The sequence below is a fragment of the Bombyx mori genome, chromosome 2, assembly GCF_030269925.1.
Source record: "Bombyx mori chromosome 2, ASM3026992v2".
Taxonomy (NCBI): domain Eukaryota; kingdom Metazoa; phylum Arthropoda; class Insecta; order Lepidoptera; family Bombycidae; genus Bombyx; species Bombyx mori.
The window spans coordinates 402,186-426,202 of NC_085108.1; the positions used below are offsets into that span (position 1 = coordinate 402,186).

The 24,017-nt window shown below is 38.8% G+C and overlaps 2 protein-coding genes across 4 annotated transcripts; one reads left to right on the forward strand and one right to left on the reverse strand.

Annotated features, from left to right (window-relative positions):
- Positions 1-360: 360 nt before the first annotated feature.
- LOC101742200 (zinc finger protein 791) lies at positions 361-4,992 on the reverse strand. Its single transcript, XM_004924950.5, has 2 exons — positions 4,167-4,992; positions 361-3,562 (listed from the first exon to the last, which is right to left on the reverse strand). Exons 1-2 carry the CDS (start codon positions 4,910-4,912, stop codon positions 2,677-2,679), a joined length of 1,632 nt encoding a protein of 543 aa, XP_004925007.1. The 5' UTR covers positions 4,913-4,992; the 3' UTR covers positions 361-2,676.
- An 888-nt stretch (positions 4,993-5,880) lies between these two features.
- On the forward strand, positions 5,881-11,435 carry LOC101746751 (zinc finger protein 615). 3 transcript variants are annotated; one of them, XM_004924978.5, is made up of 3 exons: positions 5,881-6,655; positions 9,033-9,455; positions 9,890-11,435. In XM_004924978.5, exons 1-3 carry the CDS (start codon positions 6,006-6,008, stop codon positions 10,641-10,643), a joined length of 1,827 nt encoding a protein of 608 aa, XP_004925035.3. In that variant the 5' UTR covers positions 5,881-6,005; the 3' UTR covers positions 10,644-11,435. The 3 variants fall into 3 exon arrangements, with proteins under 3 accessions (XP_004925035.3, XP_062528421.1, XP_062528424.1); XM_062672437.1 differs by having other exon boundaries at positions 5,895-6,905; XM_062672440.1 differs by lacking the exon at positions 5,881-6,655 and adding an exon at positions 6,967-7,473.
- Positions 11,436-24,017: the final 12,582 nt, after the last annotated feature.

The window sequence follows — 24,017 nt, forward strand, 5'->3', positions numbered from 1 at the left end:
CAGTTTCATTATTTTTCGATCAGTTCCCGTCGGTGCCAAGCATTGCATAACTCTCTCCCGCAGCTGTACATCTCTCTCTCTCTCTCTCTCACAGCTATCTGTGAATTACAGTGTGTTGAGTACGAGTTTTTTAACGTTCTCGATAGCGTAAAAGTTAGCCTAATTTTGTATGCAGTTGGAACAGCGCCCCTAGCGGCAAACGTAGGCAAACGATCCCATTCCATACAAATATGAGCTAACTTTTACGCTATCGAAAACGTTAAAAAACTCGCACTAAGCACACTGATCTCATGATACGGCACTAACATGTAAAGATATATATATCTTTACATATATGTATTTAAAAATAAAAAGCAAGAAAATATTTCATAAATTTAATTGCACTTATTTTAAATAACAAGTGAACTATATACAATATGTCTGATTTATACATTGTTTTATAAAATAAATTCATTGGGACAAGTTGTGACGTCACAGGTGAACAGTGAACAGAGGTTTAGTAGCAGGTCCAAATGAAGCAAAACCATGTTTGTATCCTGGTTGGTATACAAGCCAAAGGTGTTGTCCTCAGTCCGCGACACGTTCAATGATATCGTTACGTAGATATATGAACAGATGCCGGACTGCTTATTCGCTGATTGTAATAACACTTCTTTATATAAACCGCGCCAATAGAGAAACGAATCTAAAATGGCGGCAGCGATCATGCGCTCTCACTCTAAACTATTGCTGTCTTTAGTCGCACACGGCGCGTACTGCGTGCAAAAAAAATATCAGTTCTGGCTTTGTTGTTGAGCTCGAGTTTTTTCGCTTTCGAGTTGGGCGACTTAGATGACTGGGAGCAAAAGTGTCTACGGAAGTTGCATCCCAGATGAGACTCCCCCCCCCTCTGCCGGGCATAAGGTAAAACACATTCTCTTTTTTTTTTTTTTTTTTTTTTCAATTATCACTGGTGGTACGTCACTTACTGGTGGTAGGACCTGTTGTGAGTCCGCGCGGGTAGGTACCACCGCCCTGCCTATTTCTGCCGTGAAGCAGTAATGCGTTTCGGTTTGAAGGGTGGGGCAGCCGTTGTAACTATACTGAGACCTTACAACTTATATCTCAAGGTGGGTGGCGCATTTACGTTGTAGATGTCTATGGGCTCCAGTAACCACATAACACCAGGTGGGCTGTGAGCTCGTCCACACATATAAGCAATAAAAAAAAAAAAAACAACTTTTTCTATCTTTCTTTTTATTTGTTGATCCTTCCAGTCAGTGCAGGTACATAGACGCCATTTTAGATTCGTTTCTTTATTGAGGCGGCTTATAGTAGTAACAATTGCACGTCGAACCCGACATTCTGCGCGTCGGCTAATCTCACTATGCGATACATTACGTGCAGTTACATCAAGTAAATAAGTACATTTGTTGTCCCTGGCGACGTAACACAGAGCCGCTTCTTTTTACAGGGTGCTCCGATATATGTTGTCAATTATAAAATAATTATTTTTTGCCTATATATGTATATATTATTATGCACGTCAAGACTAAAATGACCATACAAATATTATGCATTAATAAGTTTTATGTATAAATGATGACCCACAAAACCATTTTTTTTATTGCTTAGATGAGTGGACGAGCTCACAGCCCACCTGGTGTTAAGTGGTAACTGGAGCCCATAGACATGTACAATGTAAATGCTCCACGCACCTTGAGATATAAGTTCTAAGGTCTCAGTATAGTTACGACGGCTGCTGCCCCACCCTTCAAACCGAAACGCATTATTACTGCTTCACGGCTGAAATAGGCAGGGTGGTGGTACCTGCCCCAAACACATTATTTATTTTGTATACAGGAGCAATAAGGACATACTCATGAATAATAACAATAACGAGACAAACCATACAATGGCTTGTATTGACATGTCGTTTCTACAAGGGGCTGGCCACAGAAAACCCCACACTGCATGTTTGTTAATATCTGAACGGTTTCTAGTACCCGTTAACGTGTAGGTGGTGAATCGTTTCAGCAGAGACGTTTACACATTGTGTAGTCTATATAATGTAAATTATGATTTAATTATGGACACACAGAAACCTAAATAGATATTTTTTATTTCATTTTTACATGTGTGTTTTGTCAGGGCTTTATTTGATAACATTTGGATAAATTCTGATGAGCTAGTCACCAGAAGTTTGAGGATTAATCCGAAAATAATACAGAATAATCAAACTGCTACCGGGCTAACACAGGAACACAATGGTTGTTAACACCAAACCAATGTGCTTTAGATTTCCAATTTTTTTTTCCTCATATTTAATTTTATACATGCAGAAAATGCACAAGCTTCCCCTTAGATGTAGGCAATAACCATTTATGATTATGTGATTACTGAAGTGTCCTGGTGGACATAATCAAGCAGTTGGAGTTGTAATATTCCTGTGTAAAACCTCTACTTAGTTATAGACTTGTACAAAACTGCCCGTTTACCTTAAGACACTGCTTGTGTTCACTTGTCTTGTGATTGTAATGTGCCACTGTTTGATATGAAGTGGAGGTAATTGTCTGATACGAACACAATTTGTGTAATGCATAAAATCATTGCAAATTATTTGTCTGAAATTCAGAAATATGGGATTTCTTTTGAAACCATAACTTTATCAATTATCTCAACATAACTAAATTTATTTCAGTCAATTTGTTTGACTCTTTTCTTTTTCCCCCGTTTCCCGGGTATCATGATCTTACTCTTCCACTCCTCAGTACCGGCTGGGTCTTCTACTTGTACTATCTGTCCAGTGATGGGGTCAACAGGAAAAACGCCCTCTGGAGTGATTTTCTTTTTGGCTGTATCAGTGCCATGTCTCCTCTTCATATGCTTATTGTAATTTGACCAGTTTGTGAATTCCATACTACAGAACTGACATGAATATGGCTTGGAGCCTGTGTGTTGCCTCTCGTGATTCTTCAAAATCTGTTTAAATCTAAATGCTTTGTTACAATATTGACAAATGTAGGGCATTGAGTCTGTGTGAACTATTTTGTGGGCGTTCAACTGATAAGGTAGTCTGAAGCATCGACCGCATTGTTCACAAGAGTAGGGTTTCACACCAGAATGCATTTCCACATGCCTTCTTAACATATTTGGAAAGAGGAATGATCTGTTGCAGATCCTACAGATATGAGGACGTATCTTGTCGTGTGTCATAATGTGTGATGTCAGCGTACCTTTATTATAGAACATCTTCCCACACCGATCACAAGTGTAGTCTCTCTTACGATTTATATTATGCAGTTTCATGTGATCTCGTAGGCTGTTTGTGTTCTTATACACTTTCTTACATATACTACAGGTTAAGTCTTCAATAGTGATGGCAGTGCCTGGTTTCCTCTTCGGTTTACGTTTGGGTTTCATCAAGCTGTAGTCCTGTAGGTGTATTTCTAAATTGTGTTTATCACTAAGTATCTCACCACACAGTTGACACGCTATTTGAGACTTCTGAAAGTGTTGCTTGACATGACTACTAATTGTTTCGTCTCCTTGAAGCTCTGAGTCACAATAGTGACAGAAGTTTCTGGAAAGTATTTATTTAAGCAATTAAATTTTGATTTAATTAATTAAAGATTAGGCTTGGTTTTTTTATTGAACTTGACTAATTATGATGACCTAAAAAAATGAGCATTGTAATGATGTTTAAGTTCCGCTTTTCAAAACAATCAAGAGCATTAAATTAGGATTTTCTGTGTTACACGACCAGAAAATAAAGACATATAGGCCAAGGCCCATTACAGGCCTTGCCCTAAATGCCAAATATATTTTATCATAGAAGCTAGCTGTTGGTAATCTACACCTTCACACACACCACTACATCTACCAAGGTACCATCAACTTTGATATCGTATTAAATACCTGTTATATAAAAAAATTAAAATTAAATGCTGCTAGCATGCAATTCCTAAGTAAATATTAATCATTATAATTATTGAGGCTATCGGTTAATCTGTCAAAAGACAGTGGATATCTAAATTAATTATTACAACTTGCCAGTAGATTAAACTGTTTTTTTTTCTTCTAACTTCTTTAACATTATCTTTTAAAAAATGACCTATTCTAAAATTAATATAATAATTAAACATATAAATGTTACAAAAATACATTTGAATATAAAGTATTTTTACCTCAAACACTTTCTATGTTTTCTGACGTGTTTCACAAAAGCCATAAAGTCGTCCTTTCTTCCTATTTTACAATCAACACAGAACAGAGCTGAGCATCTGCCATGAACTAATTTGGAGTGTGACCTCAACATGTCTATGTTGATAAACTCTATATTACAGTGTGAACAGATCCAGGGGTACTGACTCCAACTCTTAATAGCCTTGGTTCCTACGTCCGATACATCCTTGGCGTATATAGTCATCTCCGGATCGAATGGGACCTGTAGGGCTGCCCCAATTATCTGATGAACGTCTAACGTTGGATTAATTGTTTCAACTTCTTCTTTTGGCTCCACTTTGACTTCGACGGAATCAACCAACGACTCATTCTCCTGGGCTATAGTTTCTAATTTAATGTCCACAGACTCGTTTAAACTAAGAAAATCATCGAAAGCGGAGTTTTGATCGTCGTCCGATAGGTCGCATTTGTTGTCCTCTGATGTGCTAAACAAGCCAATTAAAACATCCTGGGCTTGTTTGACGCTTTGTAAAAACTCGTAAGCTTTGTTTAAAGACTCGTAACATATTAAACAAGCCGTTTTCGGTAGTGAATTCTTGTCAGAAACGTCAACGTAAACAGCGTTAAGAAAGGCCAGTTTTAAGAGCACTTCTTCGTGTTTCTGACAGTCTGTTTGTAAGTTTAATAGTTTATCGGTGCTTTTAGATTCGGCGCAGAATCTGCAATATGATATTTCGATGTTCTCCATATTTTAATTACATAATTTATGAAAATAAATTCTATACACAAACAAAACGTTTTCAGTAGAAGGTACCTATCAAAAAGATGACAAACTTGACTTTTTTGCTTAATTCCGAAATTGCACTGGCAAAGGAAACGTAGCTCATACCATTGTTATATTATTGTCACTTAACCCTGAATGAAGTATGAATAAATCGTATTTTAAATGGGAAGTTTTTGGCGGGAACGCGAGGAGTGAAGTTGTGCGATTTCTTTTATTTTGTCTATTTAGTGTTTCTTCAGGTTGAAATGTGTAATAACGGTGGTTTATTAAATGTTTAGTATCTGTGAAAGTGTACAAATGTGGGAAAATCAAGCAAAGTTGCTGAACGTGACGTCTCGGGATCCTCCAAAAAGTTCACTGAAAAAAATCTCAGTAAATGACCACCATTTTACTGAGATTATATTTCATACCATACCATTTTTCATAAAAATAAGAAGATAAATTAAAATAAGAATTAGTATTATAAATGAAATCATAAAATTGTAAAATCTTGATTCCTCAGTTTTAACTTCATTCCGTGCGTATGATTACATTGAGTACAGAATCATGAAGCGAAAATATCCTGAATGGTAATGTAGAACGAGTTCACTGATGACATTTGGTGAATGAATTCAGTAATACGGACGATTTTGTCAGTCTCTACATTTTTAAATTTGTTTTTTTTTTTTAACTGCTTGTATACCAACTGTACAAACTACTTGAAAACTCTACTAGTTTGACATCGTAATGATGCTATTAGCTAGTAAGTGTACTAAGTAGATTTTAGTCGATTTCTAAATTTAACTTTATGTAACAAAATAATCATTTTTAGTTCCCGTAACAAAACATATTTCTAAATTCTTAAGCCGCTCTTATAGTTTCACTTCCATTAAACATGTTTAACTTTTCATCGGATTATTCCAAAATTATTTATAGCACTAGCAACTCGAAAGTTATTATTGATTTTGAATTTCCATGCAGTGTTGTAGGACCTTTAGTGTTTACATTTTCGTGATTATTTTATTTATACGCGATGTGTTGTTTTAAGTAGTTTTGGAATAAGGGGAAACATAATTTTATGAACATGGCTAGCAACATAGCACTAGATAACGTCCAAAAATCCCATTGCCGTTTTTGTGCCGAAAACAAAGCCGAAAACGAGCTGTACGTTTTGACAAGGAACGAAGAATTAAATGATCGAATCATGAAGATCATTGAATCCCTAAAAATTGATTTTGTTGATTTAACTAATAATAAACTGCCAAGATGCGTTTGCAGAGGGTGTTACGCCTTTTTAGAAACGGCAGATGATTTTTTTACGAAAGCGAGAAATTCTCAACCCCTTTTGAGTGCAATGTACGAGAAGGAAAATATTCCCGAAATGACCGTTGAAGTCAAAACCGAATCGTTCGACATTGAAACCGAAGATCTATGCGAAGACGCCGATGTCGAGAGGAGGAACAACAATGAAGTTATCGATGATCTCAATGTTAATGAATTACAGATTACACCACAGCCGCTGGTTGACGTCTTTGTGTATTCGTGGAAATCGTACAAGTGGAAATGCTTACATTGTTCTGTTGCTTTTGACTCGATGAACGACTTGAGGAACCACAGTAAATTTGACCATAAGAAATGCTTTGGTTTTAAATGCGCAGACTGCGATGAGAGATTTAACACGTTCAGTACGTTTATCGAGCATGTTAGAGGGCATCGGGAAGACCTTAGGTATATTTTTATTTATTACAAGCGGCCCGCTCCGGCTCCGCTCGGGTCTTTAACAAAAACTTCAACGATATTTGACGGTGTTTTATTTTTTAAAATAAAAGAACACTCATTGCGCAATAACTATAATAGTTAGCCATATGCTGTCGCGACACTTTTTGTAAATAATAATGTGTTCTACAGTCGTAGTGCATTATTTTATTCTATCATCAATAGTTTTTTCGCAGGGCAAGCGATGTAAAGAATATTTTAGGTAATTTTTTTACATCTTTGGTTACATTATTGGAGTTTTAGTATCCCTAATTTTGTAGCTTCCAAACAGTGAAAGAATTTTTAAAATCGGTTCAGTAGTTTCGGAGTCTATTCAATACAAACAAACAAACAATTCTTTCCTCTTCATAATATTAGTAGATTAGTATAGATGAGTTTTTTTTGTTATGTAAACACCTGTTGAGGTTTCAGCGGGAAAATAGAGTAGTGGTGTGGCTGTTATTGACAAGTCGCCGCGGCGCCGTGGCCTAACTTACGCCCGGTGTGTTCATATCCTTAACATAGATAATAATACACTTAATATTTAAGATTCCTTAAATTTAAATTCTATGCCGGATCTGCAAGCGGGTTTCAATTTAACTAATTAAAAACGTATTTGACATACGCTTTTCCAACTGTATACATATTTGAGTTAACTTTTATGTTACCGAAAACGTTAAAAAACTCGCATTAAGCACACTGTATTGTAATTAGTACCCGCACTGGTAGAAGCCACATCTGCCTACATTCTGCCACCCAGCTATTATGTGTTCCAGCGTCTTCTGGTTAAGGTTATTTAAATTATACGTAATGATTCAGTAATATTTTGTATATTTTGTGTGATTTAATTATTTTTTTTGCTTAGGCCGGTTTTAAATGGTTACCAGAGTCCATAGACTTTAACAACGTAAGTGTGGTTACCTCGAGACACGAGTACCAAGCTTCGATTCTATAACACAACTATAGTGGGACCTAACATAATAATTTATTTGGAACAGAGCAAGTCCTTAGTTTCTTGTCGATTGTTCTCAGTGGGATACTGGGTTCTAGTGCAGCGGACATGACGATTCAATGTCTGAAAGGCCAAATGAAACAGATTTCATTTGATTTTGGTTCTTTTGTTATATTATTATTTTTATTGCTTAGATGGGTGGACGAGCTCACAACCCACCTGGTGTTGAGTGGTTACTGGAGCCCATAGATATCTACAACGTAAATGCGCCACCCACCTTGAGATATAAGTTGTAAGGTCTGAAGTATAGTTACAACGGCTGCCCCACCCTTCAAACCGAAACGCATTACTGCTTCACGGCAGAAATAGGCAGGGTGGTGGTACCTACCCGTGCGGACTCACAAGAGGTCCTACCACCAGTAATTACGCAAATTATAATTTTGCGGGTTTGATTTTTATTACACGATGTTATTCCTTCACCGTGGAAGTCAATCGTGAACATTTGTTGAGTACGTATTTCATTAGAAAAATGGTACCCGCCTGAGATTCGATCACGTCTTATCCTTTAGGCCACGACGACTTCACTGTTACACAATACTATTGAGACTTGGACCTAATGTTACAACGCGGGCGTGTCATTTTGTTCGCTATTGACATTGTCTTATATTTATAGGTGAGCAAGCACCGCGCTGTGGACTCGTTCAGTTTCCGGAGTGGTAGTTGTAAAGCTATCATCATTAGGCACCGTCAAGTAATGGTAGTGGACCAGTGGCGAGCTGGCACGCGTTGGCATCACCCCGCATAGTTCAGCTGCTGAAATATGCGTTACATTTATACGTGTCAGACAACCAATGGGACATATTGAATACTTTAATATTATTTCTCGAGGCAAACAACAATATTCACGTCCTTACGGATCCATCAGATCCAATAACTCTTGCATTAGATACCTTCAGCTCTAACACTCGGAGCAGGCTTAGGGGTCCCGGTAACCGTACTCGTCGAACTCGGCAAAGAGTTCGACGTTGAACTTAACCCATGCATCAGCTCGCTGAGTTTCTCGCCGGATCTTCTCAGTGGGTCGCGATTATTCGGTTGTAGATTCATTCGCGAAACAGCTACTCTTGAGTTGTTAGGTCTTCTTTGGAGGCGCTCGGGCAGCTGTTAGCAAATCCCACCCCTCCTGGCTGAGCCTTGTTCGCCCACCTGTACTGGTGAAACTGGAAAGGCCTCCGGGCCATCAGTAATACTTCAATCATAAAAAAAACAACAATATTCACGCTGCCATAATTTTATTGATGTAAAAAAATGTTCTGCTGTCTAGGCATAGTAGCGTAGCGGTATTTATTTCGGTGATCAATTTTGTACAGGTATTTAAATAAGAAACCAATTCCTCAGAAATTACTGTCCGTATTGCAACAAGAGGTTCGACGACGCCGGCCAATGTATCGCGCATTTAACCGAGCACGGGATCAGCGAGGCCACAACCTGCCCCTACTGCGGCGAGATATTCCCTGCGACAGACCTCCTAGACACCCACAAGTCCATATACAAGATGGTTGAGATCCCTGAAGCCGTGACCGCAGCGCCGACCAAGGAGCGCCCTCCAAAAGTTGAGTACAAAATTCGCAAGGGCTGGATGAGGTATAAGTGGACTTGCCAGGATTGCTTCAAGGGCTTTGAAGGTGTCGTGCCTCTGAGGGCTCACGTGCAGAAAGAGCACAAGAAATGCTTCGCCATAAAGTGTATGGACTGCAACAGAAACATGAGGAACTATGCCAAGTTCGTAGAGCACGTCCACCAGCACCAGCCGTCTCTGAAGTAAGTAGTATCGTAGGGAGCGTCTTTGGGCGGGATTTAAACAAAATGTCAAGAACTAATTTTAACTAATAGAACTGCCGCATTCTTCTATTTTACTGTTGGTAGGACCTCTTGTGAGTCCGTGCGGGTAGGTACCACCGCCCTGCCTATTTCTGCCGTGAAGCAGTAATGCGTTTCGATTTGAAGGGCAGGGCAGCCGTTGTAACTATACTGAGATCTTAGAACTTATATCTCAAGGTGGGTGGCGCATTTACGTTGTAAATGTCTATGGACTCCAGTAACCACTTAACACCAAGTGGGCTGTGAGCTCGTCTACCCATGTAGGCAATAAAAATTACGCTGACTGACAGGCTTAGAACCTTACTAATCTTCTTTAGGAATTAACCGCTAGCTATTAATTGAGTAAAACCAGAGAGTTCTGTCTTCGTTTCCAGAGAGTTCTGTCAGTTCTGCAACAAAAGAATTCCCAGCGAGAAGAAGTTGAAGGCCCACATCGAGGAGCACACGTCGGGTCCGCAGGCGCCGTGCTACGGCTGCGGACAGATCTTCGAAGACAACAAGATCTTGAAGAAGCACATGCTTGAATATGACGCCCCCGCGCCGCCCAAAGCGCTGCAAGGGCGGGACAGGTCCTGCGACCAGTGCGGCAAGGTGCTGGCCACGCCGGCCCGCCTCAGGACCCACAAGCTCACCCACGACCCTGACAGGCCGCGCAGCTTCATCTGCGACGTCTGCAACAAGGGCTTCCAGAGCAAAGAGAATTTGCGATGCCACAAGAGACTACACGGGACTAAGCGGCACGTTTGCCGGATCTGCCAGCGGGCCTTCTCCCTGCAGCTGGCGCTGCTGGAGCACCTGTCCAAGCACAGCTCGTTCAAGCAGTTCGAGTGCGACCACTGCGGCAAGAGGTTCTGGTCGAAGAACCGGCTGAGGCCGCACCTCAAGTGCCACGAGGAGGTCAAGCAGTTCGTCTGCAAGACCTGCGGGAAGGGGTTCAGGTTCAACAACCTGCTGGTCGCGCACGAGCGCCAGCACACGGGCACGAGGCCGCATGTGTGCGCGCTGTGCCGCCGCGCCTTCACCATCAGGCCGCTGCTGAACAAGCACATGGTGGCGGTGCACGGCACCACGCTGGTGCAGCACGAGGCAGCCACTAGGACCAGCAGGGACCAGGGGCGCTCCAAATAAAGGGGTTCATGTTCGCGAGCTTGTCTTTGTTACTTCCTACTCCCAAATGAATGAATGAATGACAGAAATGAATGAATAAATGAATGAATGAATGAATTATTTTATTTCAGACAACAACAAGTCCATATGTGTACATAGTATCATTGAAACATACTTTAAATTAACAAAACCAATCAAAAAAGATACATTTACTAAAAATAATTATTAGTTGAATACATTTCAAATATTCCATTCAACTGATACTTACTTCGAACCAACCATTATTATCTATATATTAATACGTGAATCAAAAACTTTGTATCCCTTTTTACGAAAATTGCGCGGACGGAGGAGTATGAAATTTTCCACACTTATAGAGAATATAGAGAAGAAGTGCACAATGCTAATATTTTTTTAAAATAATGCATAAAAGATACATTAAATCAATAAAGAAAACATTACACATACTACATACCATGTATTTGACGCACACACGCATACATACTATTTATTTATTGTCAAACTTTTGTTCTTGACGTCTGTTGTCAAATTGAGAATAGATTAAATATTGTTTGTCTTTGTTAATATTTTTTTATAGTGTAGTCTTGGCGAAATTTGTGATTATAGAAGTATAAAATACAATCATAATAGTGTACAAACTTAGAATTCCAATTAATTATAGTCGAATTTCGACTACTGCGGGATCTCTAGTTATTATTTAGTCCGCAAGTGAACCATGATGCAATGGTTCAAGTACCGACAATCATGTCATAAAGTAATGTAATTACACATAAATAAATATAAGTTAACGTATACTTTTATTTGTCTTTCAATCTGTACATGTTACGCCTTTGTCTACTGACTCTGGACCTAGCACCTAGGAGCCAGCCATCTCAATTGTCCAACTAGATTCTGGACTCGAGGACTCTTTCGAATCCTTGGTCCTTTATTCGTTTCTGTAAGCTGTAGGCGCGTCATGACCTGAAACTAAAAGGATGTGCTCTTGCAGGGACACGTGGCGTCAACGAATGTTGGTGGTCCATTTGTTTAGTTATGTATTGCCTAAATGGTTGGATGAGCTCACAGCCGACCTACTGCTCTAATGGTCCCCGGAGCCCATAGATCAACAACGTCAACGCCGATATCTACATTGAGACATGAACGGTCTCAATATAGTACAACTGCTACCCCATTGCAAACCAAAACGCATTATTGCTTCACGGCAGAAATAGGCGGAGTGGTGGTGTTCGTGCGGACTGGCCAGACGTCCTACCACCAGTAATTACGCAAATTATATTTTGCCTTTTTTTTATTTATTGCTTAGATGTGTGGACAAGCTCACAGCCCACCTGGTGTTAAGTGGTTACTGGAGCCCATAGACATCTACAACGTAAATGCGCCACACACCTTGAGATATAGTTCTAAGGTCTCAGTATAGTCACAACGGCTGCCCCACCCTTCAAACCGAAACGCATTACTGCTTCACGGCAGAAATAGGCGGGGTGGTGGTACCTACCCGTGCGGACTCACAAGAGATCCTACCACCACGTGCCTATAACCGCATCGGAATCGCGACCCACTGAAAAGATCCGGCGAGAAATTCAGTGGGTTGTGTCTGTGGACTGGGTTGCTCGTCGAACTCTTCCTTTTTTGGTGAGAACTGGTTTGCCTGACATCTAGCGGGCGCTACGATCAACTGCGAAATGATTGCAAACTGGTTTGTGTGCAACTATATACCAATAGATGGCGCTACTTGTGCGTTTCTAAATTACAATGTTAGGCGTAATATCATGTAATGTTGACAACGTGCTGATATCGAAATATATAAATTTTAAATTCGTCGTGGCTTAAAGGATATGAGGTCCGTTATATTCCTATAGAGCGATGCGGCTGTGCGGACCATAGATAATACACATAAATGAGTTATAGTTAAGCAACTCGAGCACCCAATCACCCAACAAAAATGTTTACGGGCGTTGGCCACTAGATGGCTTCGCTTTGATTAGTTTCTCATTGCTCCTGTAGATGGCAGTAACATATTACCTATCCTGTATTTTATTTTTTATGAAGGATTTTGTTTAATTTTCAGAAACCACAAATTGTTAAAAGGAGAAACCCCATTCTGGGCCTAAGCGTTACACGAATGGGATATGTAGTGTACCAAAAAATTCGTCTATTTTGCTTGATTAACCTATTGAAATCTTAGCTTCATTGACAATGGCCAAGTGTAGAAAATAAGTTGAATTAATTTTTTTGTTTTAAACAATCTTTGTAAACATCTGCAACACTTATTTCAATATACGTAACTAGCTCCACAGACGTGCGGATTAGAATTAGAGCATCCTATCATATCATATCATATATCATAAAATAGGATCGATTTAGTGGAAATCAAGTGCTAAAAATAATTAATACTCTTTTGCTTTAGGATAAAAGACTGTTTTTATAGGTATTTTAATCAATGTAAATAGAGTATGACCATCGAATCGTGACACAACTACTTACAATGGCGGCAATTCAAAATATCTACAACTGACAACGTTAAATATAGCATGAAAGGGTAGTTTTGCATTTTTAAATTAATGTGACTATGCCATAGAAAAACACAAATGTATCAAATCGTGTTATGTTATCTTTAATGTTGCCAACTGAAGATATTTTGGATTGCCGCTATTTAGTTGTGCCATGATTCGCTGGCCAGACTATAAACTTAATCTCATTGAATAACGTAACGTAAAGCACCAAAATCTACTAAGAAAAATCATTAAAAGAAATAAATAAATGTGCCATATGACACGAAATCATGTCGGCAACTGCGGTAATTCAAAATATTTTCAACTGGCAATCTTAAATATAACATGAAAAACTCGATTTGGTACTTTGAGTTTTCTATGGTGTAGTTACATTAATAATTTTACTGGTGGTAGGATCTCTAGTGAGTCCGTGCCTCCCGCCCGCCGGGATTTCTGCCGTAAAGGAGTAATGCGTTTCGGTTTGAAGGGCGGGGCAGCCGTTGTAACTATACTGAGACCTTAGAACTTATATTTCAAGGTGGGTGGCGCATTTACGTCGTAGATGTGTATGGGCTCCAGTAACCATTTAACATCAGGTGGGCTGTGAGCTCGTCCACCCATCTAAGCAATAAAAAATAAAAATAAAAAAGGCATGAAATAAAATGAAATGAAATGTGATGAGATAATATGGGAGCACGTAATGATTTATATTTTATATAAAAAAGTTATCATATAAATATCGTTTTTCATATAAAAAAGTTTTCATTAAAATTAAAATAAGACTGACCTAAAGGTCTTAGTTACCAGGTCATAAAATCCCTTAAAAAAATGATTTCGCGCGCAGCGCGTTTCGCATTACGTTGTTTTTAATTTTTGGCTTTCGTTCGTTTTCGTAAACAACCTAATGCGCGATTTCTCGTATTTTTATTTTCAAGCAACCTGTTGCTGCAACAGGTTTCATAAAAAATTACTCATCTTTACTAGGAAACAGCCTCAAAAATATCGTTTTTTATTAAAATATCTCAAACAATAAACATAACCTAACATGTAAACATTGTCTGATTTTACCATTTTGGCCATTGCTGGGAGACCTGAAAATTGGGCTCATGAAACCTTCTTAGGTATTGTAATTTATGCCCAAATTCTAGCACTGTAACGCCAGACCCAAGTTTGTATGGATTTCGGGTTTGTCCTTTAATCAATTTGTCTATTACAAATAAAGACTTGTATGATTTCTTAATTTTGTTTTTCTTTGTTTAGTCATAATAATTAAATGCCTTAATTTTAACAACACTAAATTTAGGGGCATCCGCCAAAATATGTCGTTAGTTTCCATAAAAAAAAACTATTTGTCTTTAAAGTATCGCAGTTTCAGGGCTCAGTGTGCTTAGTGCGAGTTTCTTAACGTTCTCGATAGCGTAAAAGTTAACCCCATTTTATATGCAGTTGGAACAGCGCCCCTAGCGGCAAACGTAGGCAAACGATCCCATTCCATACAAATATAAGCTAACTTTTACGCTATCGAGAACGCTAAAAAGCTCGCACTAAGCATACTGGTGCGGACTTCGCAAATCAGAGGCAGCCTAATTTTTTTAATGTATCACGTAATTAATACATGTTTAGGAATGACTTCCACAATGAAGAAATAACATCGTTTGATAATAATCAAATCAAAAAATTATAATTTGCTTAATGTTTGGTGGTAGAGCGCACGGTTAGGTACCACCAGCCTTCAGGGCGATCCGTGGATACCGCACCGTCTCCTTCGAGGCGGCGTGCGTTCTCGCCGGGACGCCTCCCTGGGACCTGGAGGCGGAGGCGCTCGCCGCCGATTATGCGTGGCGATGTGACCTTCGCGACAGGGGGGAACCACGTCCCGGAGAAGGAGCGATTAGAGCGCGGAGGCTCCAATCTCGGCGGTCTGTGCTGGAGGCGTGGTCTCGCCGCTTGGCGAACCCGTCAGCCGGTCTCCGGACCGTCGAGGCGGTGCGCCCGGTCCTCGCGGAATGGGCGAACCGTGACCAAGGGCGTCTCACCTTCCGGTTGACGCAGATGCTTACCGGCCATGGGTGTTTTGGCCGGTACCTGCATCGCATCGCCCGGAGGGAACCGACGATGGAGTGTCACCACTGTGACTGCGACGAGGACACGGTCGAGCATACGCTCGCATATTGCCCCGCATGGCTGGAGCAACGCCGTGTCCTTGTCTCGCAAATAGGACCGGACTTATCGCTGCCGACCGTCGTGGCCACGATGCTCGGCAGCGATGAGTCCTGGAAGGCGATGCTCGACTTCTGCGAGTACACCATCTCGCAGAAGGAGGCGGCGGAACGAGAGAGGGAGAGCTCATCCCTCTCCGCACCTATCCGTCGCCGCCGAGCCGGGGGCCGGAGAAGGGCCTTTGCCCGACTCCGGCCCCTGTAGATGGCGGCTTCCCCCCGGTGAAGGTCAAGGGGCGACCTGAGGGGGAGAGGCCGCGCGGCGCGCTACCAGCACTCTAGCGCGCTGCCAAGGAGTTACGAAAGAGCGACCGGTTGGCAGTGTATCGCGTCCCGACCCGGCAGGCTGGTTCTGGTCCAGCGGGGTATTCCGGGGCACCAGCGGCACTGTCTGGGCGGCCTGACGGGCTGCCGTACCGAGACGGCCGACGTTTCAGAGCCTTCGATTCGCCTCGAAGGCTCCGTCGGCTGGGCGTCCTTGGGGTGAGCCGCGCCGTCTGGTTGTAGTGTTGACCGCGGTAGCCCCCCTACCTCATCCGGGTTCTGACCTCGGAGAGGATCGGACGTCGGGTGTAAGAGTGCAGGGGAGTCGTTTAGTGGGTGGGTCCTAAAATCCTTGGGCCCGCGATCTGCTCTCAACACCTGCAGATCGTTGAGTCTCACATACCCCGCGCGCCCCGTATGCGCGGGGACCTCGTAGGAGGTTCGGCCCCCGGCCCGAAAAAAAAAAAAAAAAAAAAAAAAAAAAAAAGGTACCACCAGCCTGCCTAGCTCTACCAACAAGCAAAAATCAGTTCTGATTTGAAGAGTGGGATAAACCTTATAAATACGTATCTCATTAGACAAATTGGTACCTGTCTTTGGGATTCGAACCGGCAAGTCGCATGCTCGATACGAACGCACCAGGCGTCTTAACCTTTGCACTAGGAGCAGGCTTAGGGACCTCGGTAACCGTACTCGTCGAACTCGACAAAGAGTTCGCCGTGCAATCTAACCCATGAATCAGCTCGCTGAGTTTCTCGCCGGATCTTCTCAGCGGGTCGCGATTCCGATCGCGATTCCGATTCCGATTATTTAAATTAAATAGTATAAGTTCTTTATTGTACTTATAATTGTATAAAACATATACCTAAGTGATAATATAAGTTTATTGTTACGTAAAATATTTAATTAGTGCATTTTACTGCATAATTGTAAAAAATTTTATTTTTTATTTTTACGTGGGTACTATCAATTTCTGCAATTCCAAAATGATGACCAGAGGTACCAAAGCTCGTCAAGTTGATGACCAACTTCAAATGGCTCTTCAACAACTGAAAACATCACGGGAACAGTGTCAACAACTGTTAAAAGAGAGAGAAGACAACGAGGTCGAAACACTCCAGGTAATTAAGAAAAATACTATGTTGAAAGGACAGTTGTCTCAGCTCTCCATTGAATACAATGAAGTTCTTGAGACTAACAAGAAATTACAAAATGTTGTAGACGGCTTCGATCAGTGCAGCGGTGAGTATGTTGAGTCGCTCCAACTCTCAGCTGAACTGAAAGTCAAACTTTCTCAGGCACATGATTGTATCTCTAATTTACAGTTAGAGATAACAAATCTAAAAGCCCAAAAAACACAGAGCCTGTACTCGGAACTGATCGAGAGTGAACCAGCTTCGGGAACAGTGATCACCACCTCTGAGTGTGACATACCTACAATAGATTTGACTGGTGGTGACTCCGATAGTACACATTCCTCTCGATTAATTCTTAGTAAGAAAAATTATAAGAGATTCACTAAATTAAATAAGTTTATAAATAAAACGCAGCAACTATTGAAATCTAGAAAATCTATTAATTATATGAAAACTATATGCAAAGAACGAAATGCACTGCGTACAAAACTAAATACTTCACTTGAAAAATTACAATATGTTCATCACAATCATGAGTTAGAAATAGAAAAGTTAACCTCACAAATAAATTCATTGAAAACAGATTTGGACAGTGTTACTAAAAATTATGAATATGCCCAAAAGGACATATGTGAACATATATCGGTGATGGATAATCTGCTTGATTTATGTAATAATAATAAAGAGCGATTTGAATCTTTGACATTACAATATGCTAATTGCAAGTGCCACTGCTCTATATCAGGTTCTCCACTACCAGACCATTCCAATAGTCAAAATCAATATTCTATTTCTACCTGTAAGCCCGTTGTAAACAATATAATTAAACCTTTGCTTACAACAAACATTATTAAAATATTCAGTGATGAACTAGGGAAAAATATGGGTGTAGCGCTGAATGATCTGTGTTCGGGACAATCTGTGATAAATTATTGTATGCCAGGGGCTTCATGTACCCACATCCTTAATAAAATTTTAAAAGTGACTCATTGCCCAAACACAACAATAATTATAATGATTGGGAGAAGGGGAAATGCAGATATAAGAGATATAAAATATCAAATAAATCAATTATTAACACTACAGGTGAAAAAGATCATTATGTTTGCATTTCCATTTATTCAGAGTATGCCAGCGGAAAACAAAATGAGACATAGTATTAATGATTTTATGCAAACAATTTCAAATGTAAATAATTATTATGTCACGACACCATGCAAGTCACAAAATATATTTTACACTATTGACATTAATTGCATGATAAAAAATAAATGTATTAGTATGACAAAACCTAACAAATACTATTTAGGTAGCTACAATTTTAGACAAGTAGCAAACTCGCTACATTATTTTTTACACATTTATCTAGCCATGAATTTGGCTAATCAACCTACTGCTTCTTTTGAGCAGGAAAAAAATATGACATCTATTAATTTGGAATCCGTTCCAAGTAATTTAAATTAAATACTAAGACAACAGAGTTTACCTCTTGCAGTAAATATGATTTATTTGGACACAGCCCATCAACAAATACTGTTTCTTTGAAAACAACTGTGATCAACCTGGTGCATCAGAACTTACAAGGTTTGATGGGTAAAGAACTTGAAATTGATTTGTTTCTAGATTACAACAAAGTCAACTTTCTATGTGTAACTGAACATTGGCTTAAAAAATATGAATTAAATTGTAATTTTAAAAATCACCAGGTTATGAGTTCCTTCTGCAGAGAGAATGCTATACGAGGAGGCTCTCTTATCATTGTTAATAAAGATTATAAATGTAAGGAACGTAGAGACATTGTGAGCCTCTCTGTGGAACGGATTATTGAAATGGCATGTGTAGAGCTTGAGCGATTCATTGTTGTAAGTGTGTACAGGCCCCCGAATTCGTTATATGATTCTTTTGAAAATATATTGGAACATGTTTTATTAAAGCTCTCTGTTTCTAATAAACATATTTTTATCTGTGGTGATTTTAATATAAATTTATTAGAAAATACAAATGCCACTATTAGATTCAGAACATTGTTAAAATCATATAACCTTAGCAATTTATTTTCAGAGCCCACAAGAAAAACTAGCACATCGGCAACCTGTATAGATAATATTTTCACAAACGTAAAACCTTTGCATAAATATATTATTAATCATTTAAGTTCAGACCACAGTGGACAATTCATATCTTTTAAAATTAAATCTGTTACAGATGTTAATAGTTCAAGAAACCTACAGTTTGTTCCTATTAATATTAGACGTATGGAGAAGTTTAGAGGTAAAGTTTTGGCAAGAATTGCGAATGTTTGTTATAGTGAAGATCCTAATGTTCACTACATGGATTTATTTAATTGCATTAATGATGAATTTAGTGCCATCTTTACTTCTAAAACTCTGATCTTACATAATAAAAGATCATTCAATGAATGGGCGACTGTTGGAATTCACAAAAGTAGGCAGAGATTATATGACCTTTATCATGAAAAATCCTATAATCATAATAAGTCATTTCATGAGTATGTCTGTAAATATTCCAAGCTTTTTAAAAAAGTCTGTACATTGGCCAAGTCATTGCACTTAGGCAAACTTATAAAAAATGCACCTGACAAAATTAAAATGACTTGGAATATCATTAATAGGGAGACTGGGAATGTCAGAAACAGCAATGCTGAATCAATTTTGAAAATCAATGATAAAATAATAACTTCTCATCAAGAAGTGGCCAGTGCTTTTGAGCGCTACTTTGCTGATATCCCAGCTTCTACTACAAAATCTTTAATTTCATCTCCTACCGTCGCCGAATCATTACTGCAAGATCATGTTGATGAATGCAGTGTTAACTTTAAGTTCACAAATATTGCTATAAAGGACATAATTGATAATTTCAAGACCATTAATATTAAAAAAACTGGTGATTTATGGGGAATATCAATTAAGGTTATAAAATCCATTATTGATATAATCGCACCTTACCTTGCTACAATATTTAATGACTGTATTTATAATGGTGTGTTTCCTGATCTAATGAAATATAGTAAAATAATACCTCTGTTTAAATCTGGTAGTACTTTTGACCCCACTAACTTTAGACCCATTTCAGTACTACCTACATTGAGTAAAATTTTTGAAAAAATTATTTTGGAACAGCTTTTGAACCATTTCTATTCCAATAACCTGCTTCATAACAAACAATATGGATTCACTAGAGGCCGTTCGACTATTGATGCAGGTGTAGATCTTATTAAAAATATTTTTCAGGCTTGGGAGGAATCGCATAATGCCCTTGGGGTATTCTGCGACTTATCTAAAGCTTTTGATTGTGTTGAGCATAATACATTGTTGAGGAAATTACACCATTATGGTATTAGGGGCGTTTCATTAGAACTTATTAAATCTTATTTATCCGGAAGAATCCAAAAGGTAGACGTTAAAGGAAAGAGATCTTCCGGTGTCTTACTTAATATGGGTGTTCCTCAGGGTTCCATATTGGGTCCCTTCTTATTTCTTGTGTATATCAATGATTTACCAAAGTTTATTGAAACCCGTCACGAGGTCGTATTATTCGCTGATGATACATCCTTATTGTTTAAAATTAAACGACAATTGGAAGATTATGACGATGTGAATGATGCTATCTCGCGCGTGGTACATTGGTTTAGTGTTAATAATCTGTTATTAAATAACAAAAAAACAAAATGTATAAAATTTACCACACCCAATGTTAGACAAGTAGACACTAATATCATTGTAAGTGGAGAGACACTGGAGCTTGTTGATTCGACAGTTTTTCTTGGTATAACAGTTGATTCCAGGCTGCAGTGGGGTCCTCACATATGCAAGTTAGCGAATAGACTTAGTTCTGCAGCGTTTGCGGTAAAAAAAATACGAACGTATACTGATGAAGATACGGCACGTCTAGTTTATTTCAGTTATTTTCATAGTGTTATGTCCTATGGCATTTTGCTGTGGGGCAATGCTGCCGATGTCGAAACGATTTTCATCCTGCAGAAGAGGGCTATTCGTGCTATTTATAATATGCACACGAGGGAATCCTTGAGGGACAAGTTTAAGGAAATCAAAATTCTAACTTTAGCGTCCCAATACATTTTTGAAAATTTATTGTACGTGCGTAAAAACATTGTAGAATTCCCCAGAGTCTGCGATTTGCATAATGTGAACACTAGGAACAAACATAGGCTTGCGTTACCGGCGGCTCGAATTAAGAAAATAAGCAACTCTTTCAGGGGGCTGGGTGTACAACTTTTCAACAAGATCCCACAAAACGTTCAACTACTACCTGTTCATAGATTTAAGAAAACTGTCAAGGAACGTTTGTGCAACAAGGCATATTATAAAGTTAAGGATTTTTTACTAGATGGCACTACGTGGGAATGAGGCGTTCGCTCCTGGCCTTTTCATTTTTCATTATTATTATTATTTATTTGAATTGTATTTTTTTGACTTGTCTTTTTGTATACTGTAAATATGTTTTCTTGTTTAAAAAAAAAAAAAGAAGAAAATAGTTGAGAAAATACATAAAAAAGCCCGCTGAGTTTGTTTCGCCGGTTCTTCTCAGGACTGTGGCTTTTTTGGAACCGGTGGTAGAGTTAACATTTTCTTTTACATTTTGACATTCAACAAGTGTGTTTTTGATGACATCCAAGTTGAAATAAATGATTTTGAATTTGAATTTTGAATTTGAATTTGAATTTGATCCGGTAGTAGATTCATTCGCGAAGCAGCTACTCTTGAGTTGTTAGGTCTCCTTCGGAGGCGCTCGGGTAGCTGTTAGCAAATCCCACCCCTCCTGGCTGAGCCTTTGCTCGCCCACCTGTCCTGGTGAAACTGGAAAGGCCTCCGGGCCACCAGTAATCCTTCAATCATAAAAAAAAAAAACCAGGCGTCTTATAGTTTAGGCTGCGACGACTTTAATACTGAGGCTTTAGAACTCATGTCATGCAGGGTGGGTCGTGGCATTTACGTTGTTGATGCTTATGGGCTCAGGTAACCACTTAACACAAAGTGATCCGCTGGTTCGTTCACCTATTTAAATAAATAAAAAAATGTATGTCTGGATTTTCTCTCGAGGTGAGTCCCCTAAGTGTCTAGGCAGCTCTGAAGTATGTTCTAGTCTGAGCTTTGTAGCATACGATCATTACTTTGGGATTTGATGAAGTCCAGGTAGGACCTCTTGTGAGTCCGCGCGGGTAGGTACCACCTCCTCCTCGCGTCGTTTCCTCACTGCTGAGGGTCGTGACCATTATAATTCGACATGATTTTACTCCTTGTGATATCCCGCCAGCGCCTCCGATCATTGGCCGCATGAAGGGCGTCGTGGAATGGGATCTCTAGTGTGGTGCGGATTTGGTCGAACCACCTTGTCGGACTGCGCCCGCGCGGTCTCTTTCCCTCGATCTTCCCTGTCCCCACCATCCCCTTCTATTTCTGCCGTGAAGCAGTAATGCGTTTCGGTTTGAAGGGTGGGGCAGCCGTTGTAACTCTACTGATACCTTAGAACTTATATCTCAAGGTGGGCGGCGCATTTACGTTGTAGATGTCTATGGGCTCCAGTAACCACTTAACACCAGGTGGGCTGTGAGCTCGTCCACCCATCTAAGCAATAAAAAAAAATCAGCTTCGTCATTAAAAAACCATTCAAGCGCTAATATAATTTATTGAAAACTACAAACAATCGGTGTTAAGATAAACATTCATTTTAACAAACAAAAAAATCCATAGTTTCTACTTTAAATAATTAAACCTTAACTTATTTTAATGCTAACAGAAATCAATAACAAATAATGATATTATCAAGTTAAATTACTACTGTTTCGTTTATTATTAACATATTAATATTAAGTTACATTGTTTTATATATTATTATGTATATTCTTTTTGGCAATCTGATTTTGTAACTAAGCGGTTAGAAATTTTAACTAAAAAGAATGTGCCAGTCAGCTACGATATGCGATTTTAAGACATTCTAGACTAGATTATTTTGATAGTGAAGGTGTATACAAATAGGCAAGGAGAGTAAATAAACATATTACTTACAGTATTGAAAGCATGTGTGGTGTACCACTGGCTGATTCACCCTAATTGCAAAATGAAAAAGGCGGGAACGTAAATTGTTTGCATACAATAAAATGAAAATATGAAATGACAGCCCTCTATAATAATATATTGACATAATACAATAAAACTTATTAAAGCTACGAAGACATTGTTAATTTTGAAATAAGGAATTAATGATAATGAAAATATTTGAATTCAATTTGTAATTTTACATGACGCTATCAGACTAAGAGGTTGCCCAATAAATAGTATATGTATTTTTAGGTGTTCATGTTTATATGTATATTTTTGTTCAATGGGAATATAATTAAGATATTGAGGCGCTTATTGGTGTCCGATAAACTTTCTTATTGTGTACATCTTTAATGAAGTATGAGTGTTGAAATGATCGCTTCAATTATGTTTCAGTATGAAAACATTAATGGACTTAAACACCATTTATGCACTAGCTATGATAACTACATTATTATAATCTAAAACAAGAGTTTTTTAGGTTAGGTGTTAGGATATTAGATGAGTATGTTATATACTAGTAAAGAGCACTACTAATGGTAAGTAATAATATCAATCGCTTATTTGATTGAACAGTAAGAAATGTACACGGTAATTCTATGTAGAGCTATGTATATAAAATAAAGTGATCAAAATCGATTTAGGTTTAATCTGTTATTCACAGCGAGACATCAAGACTGTACGTTTTCAATTCACCCAGCCAGTATTAAAAATATATGTATTTTGCGGTAAATCCTTAACATTAAATATTTATAAAATCAATCATAGTAATACTATGTAATAATTGTGGAATGGAAAGCATAATGACTTGCCTACAGTTATAATTTTTATTCTTAGACGCGTAGTGGCGCTCACGGTTCATTAGGCCATATGTGGTTAATACACCCTCTAGAAATTACAGCGTGAATGTCGTCAACCACCTTGAGACTTGAGGTCTGTGTCTCAATCGTATAGTAGTTACGCCAATTTTTTTTTTTGGGTTTATTTTTATTGCTGGAGATATTAGATACACGTTGACTTATTAATAGCTTAGTCTAAATACTACTGTTATAATTGAACTCTGCGACAACCAGAGTCATCTCTCAGCAAATAGCGGAGCCGCATTTCCAACCAAAAGTACATGATATTTTTAATATTTGCATGATAAATTACAAGGCAAATATATTATATAGTTAATTATGTT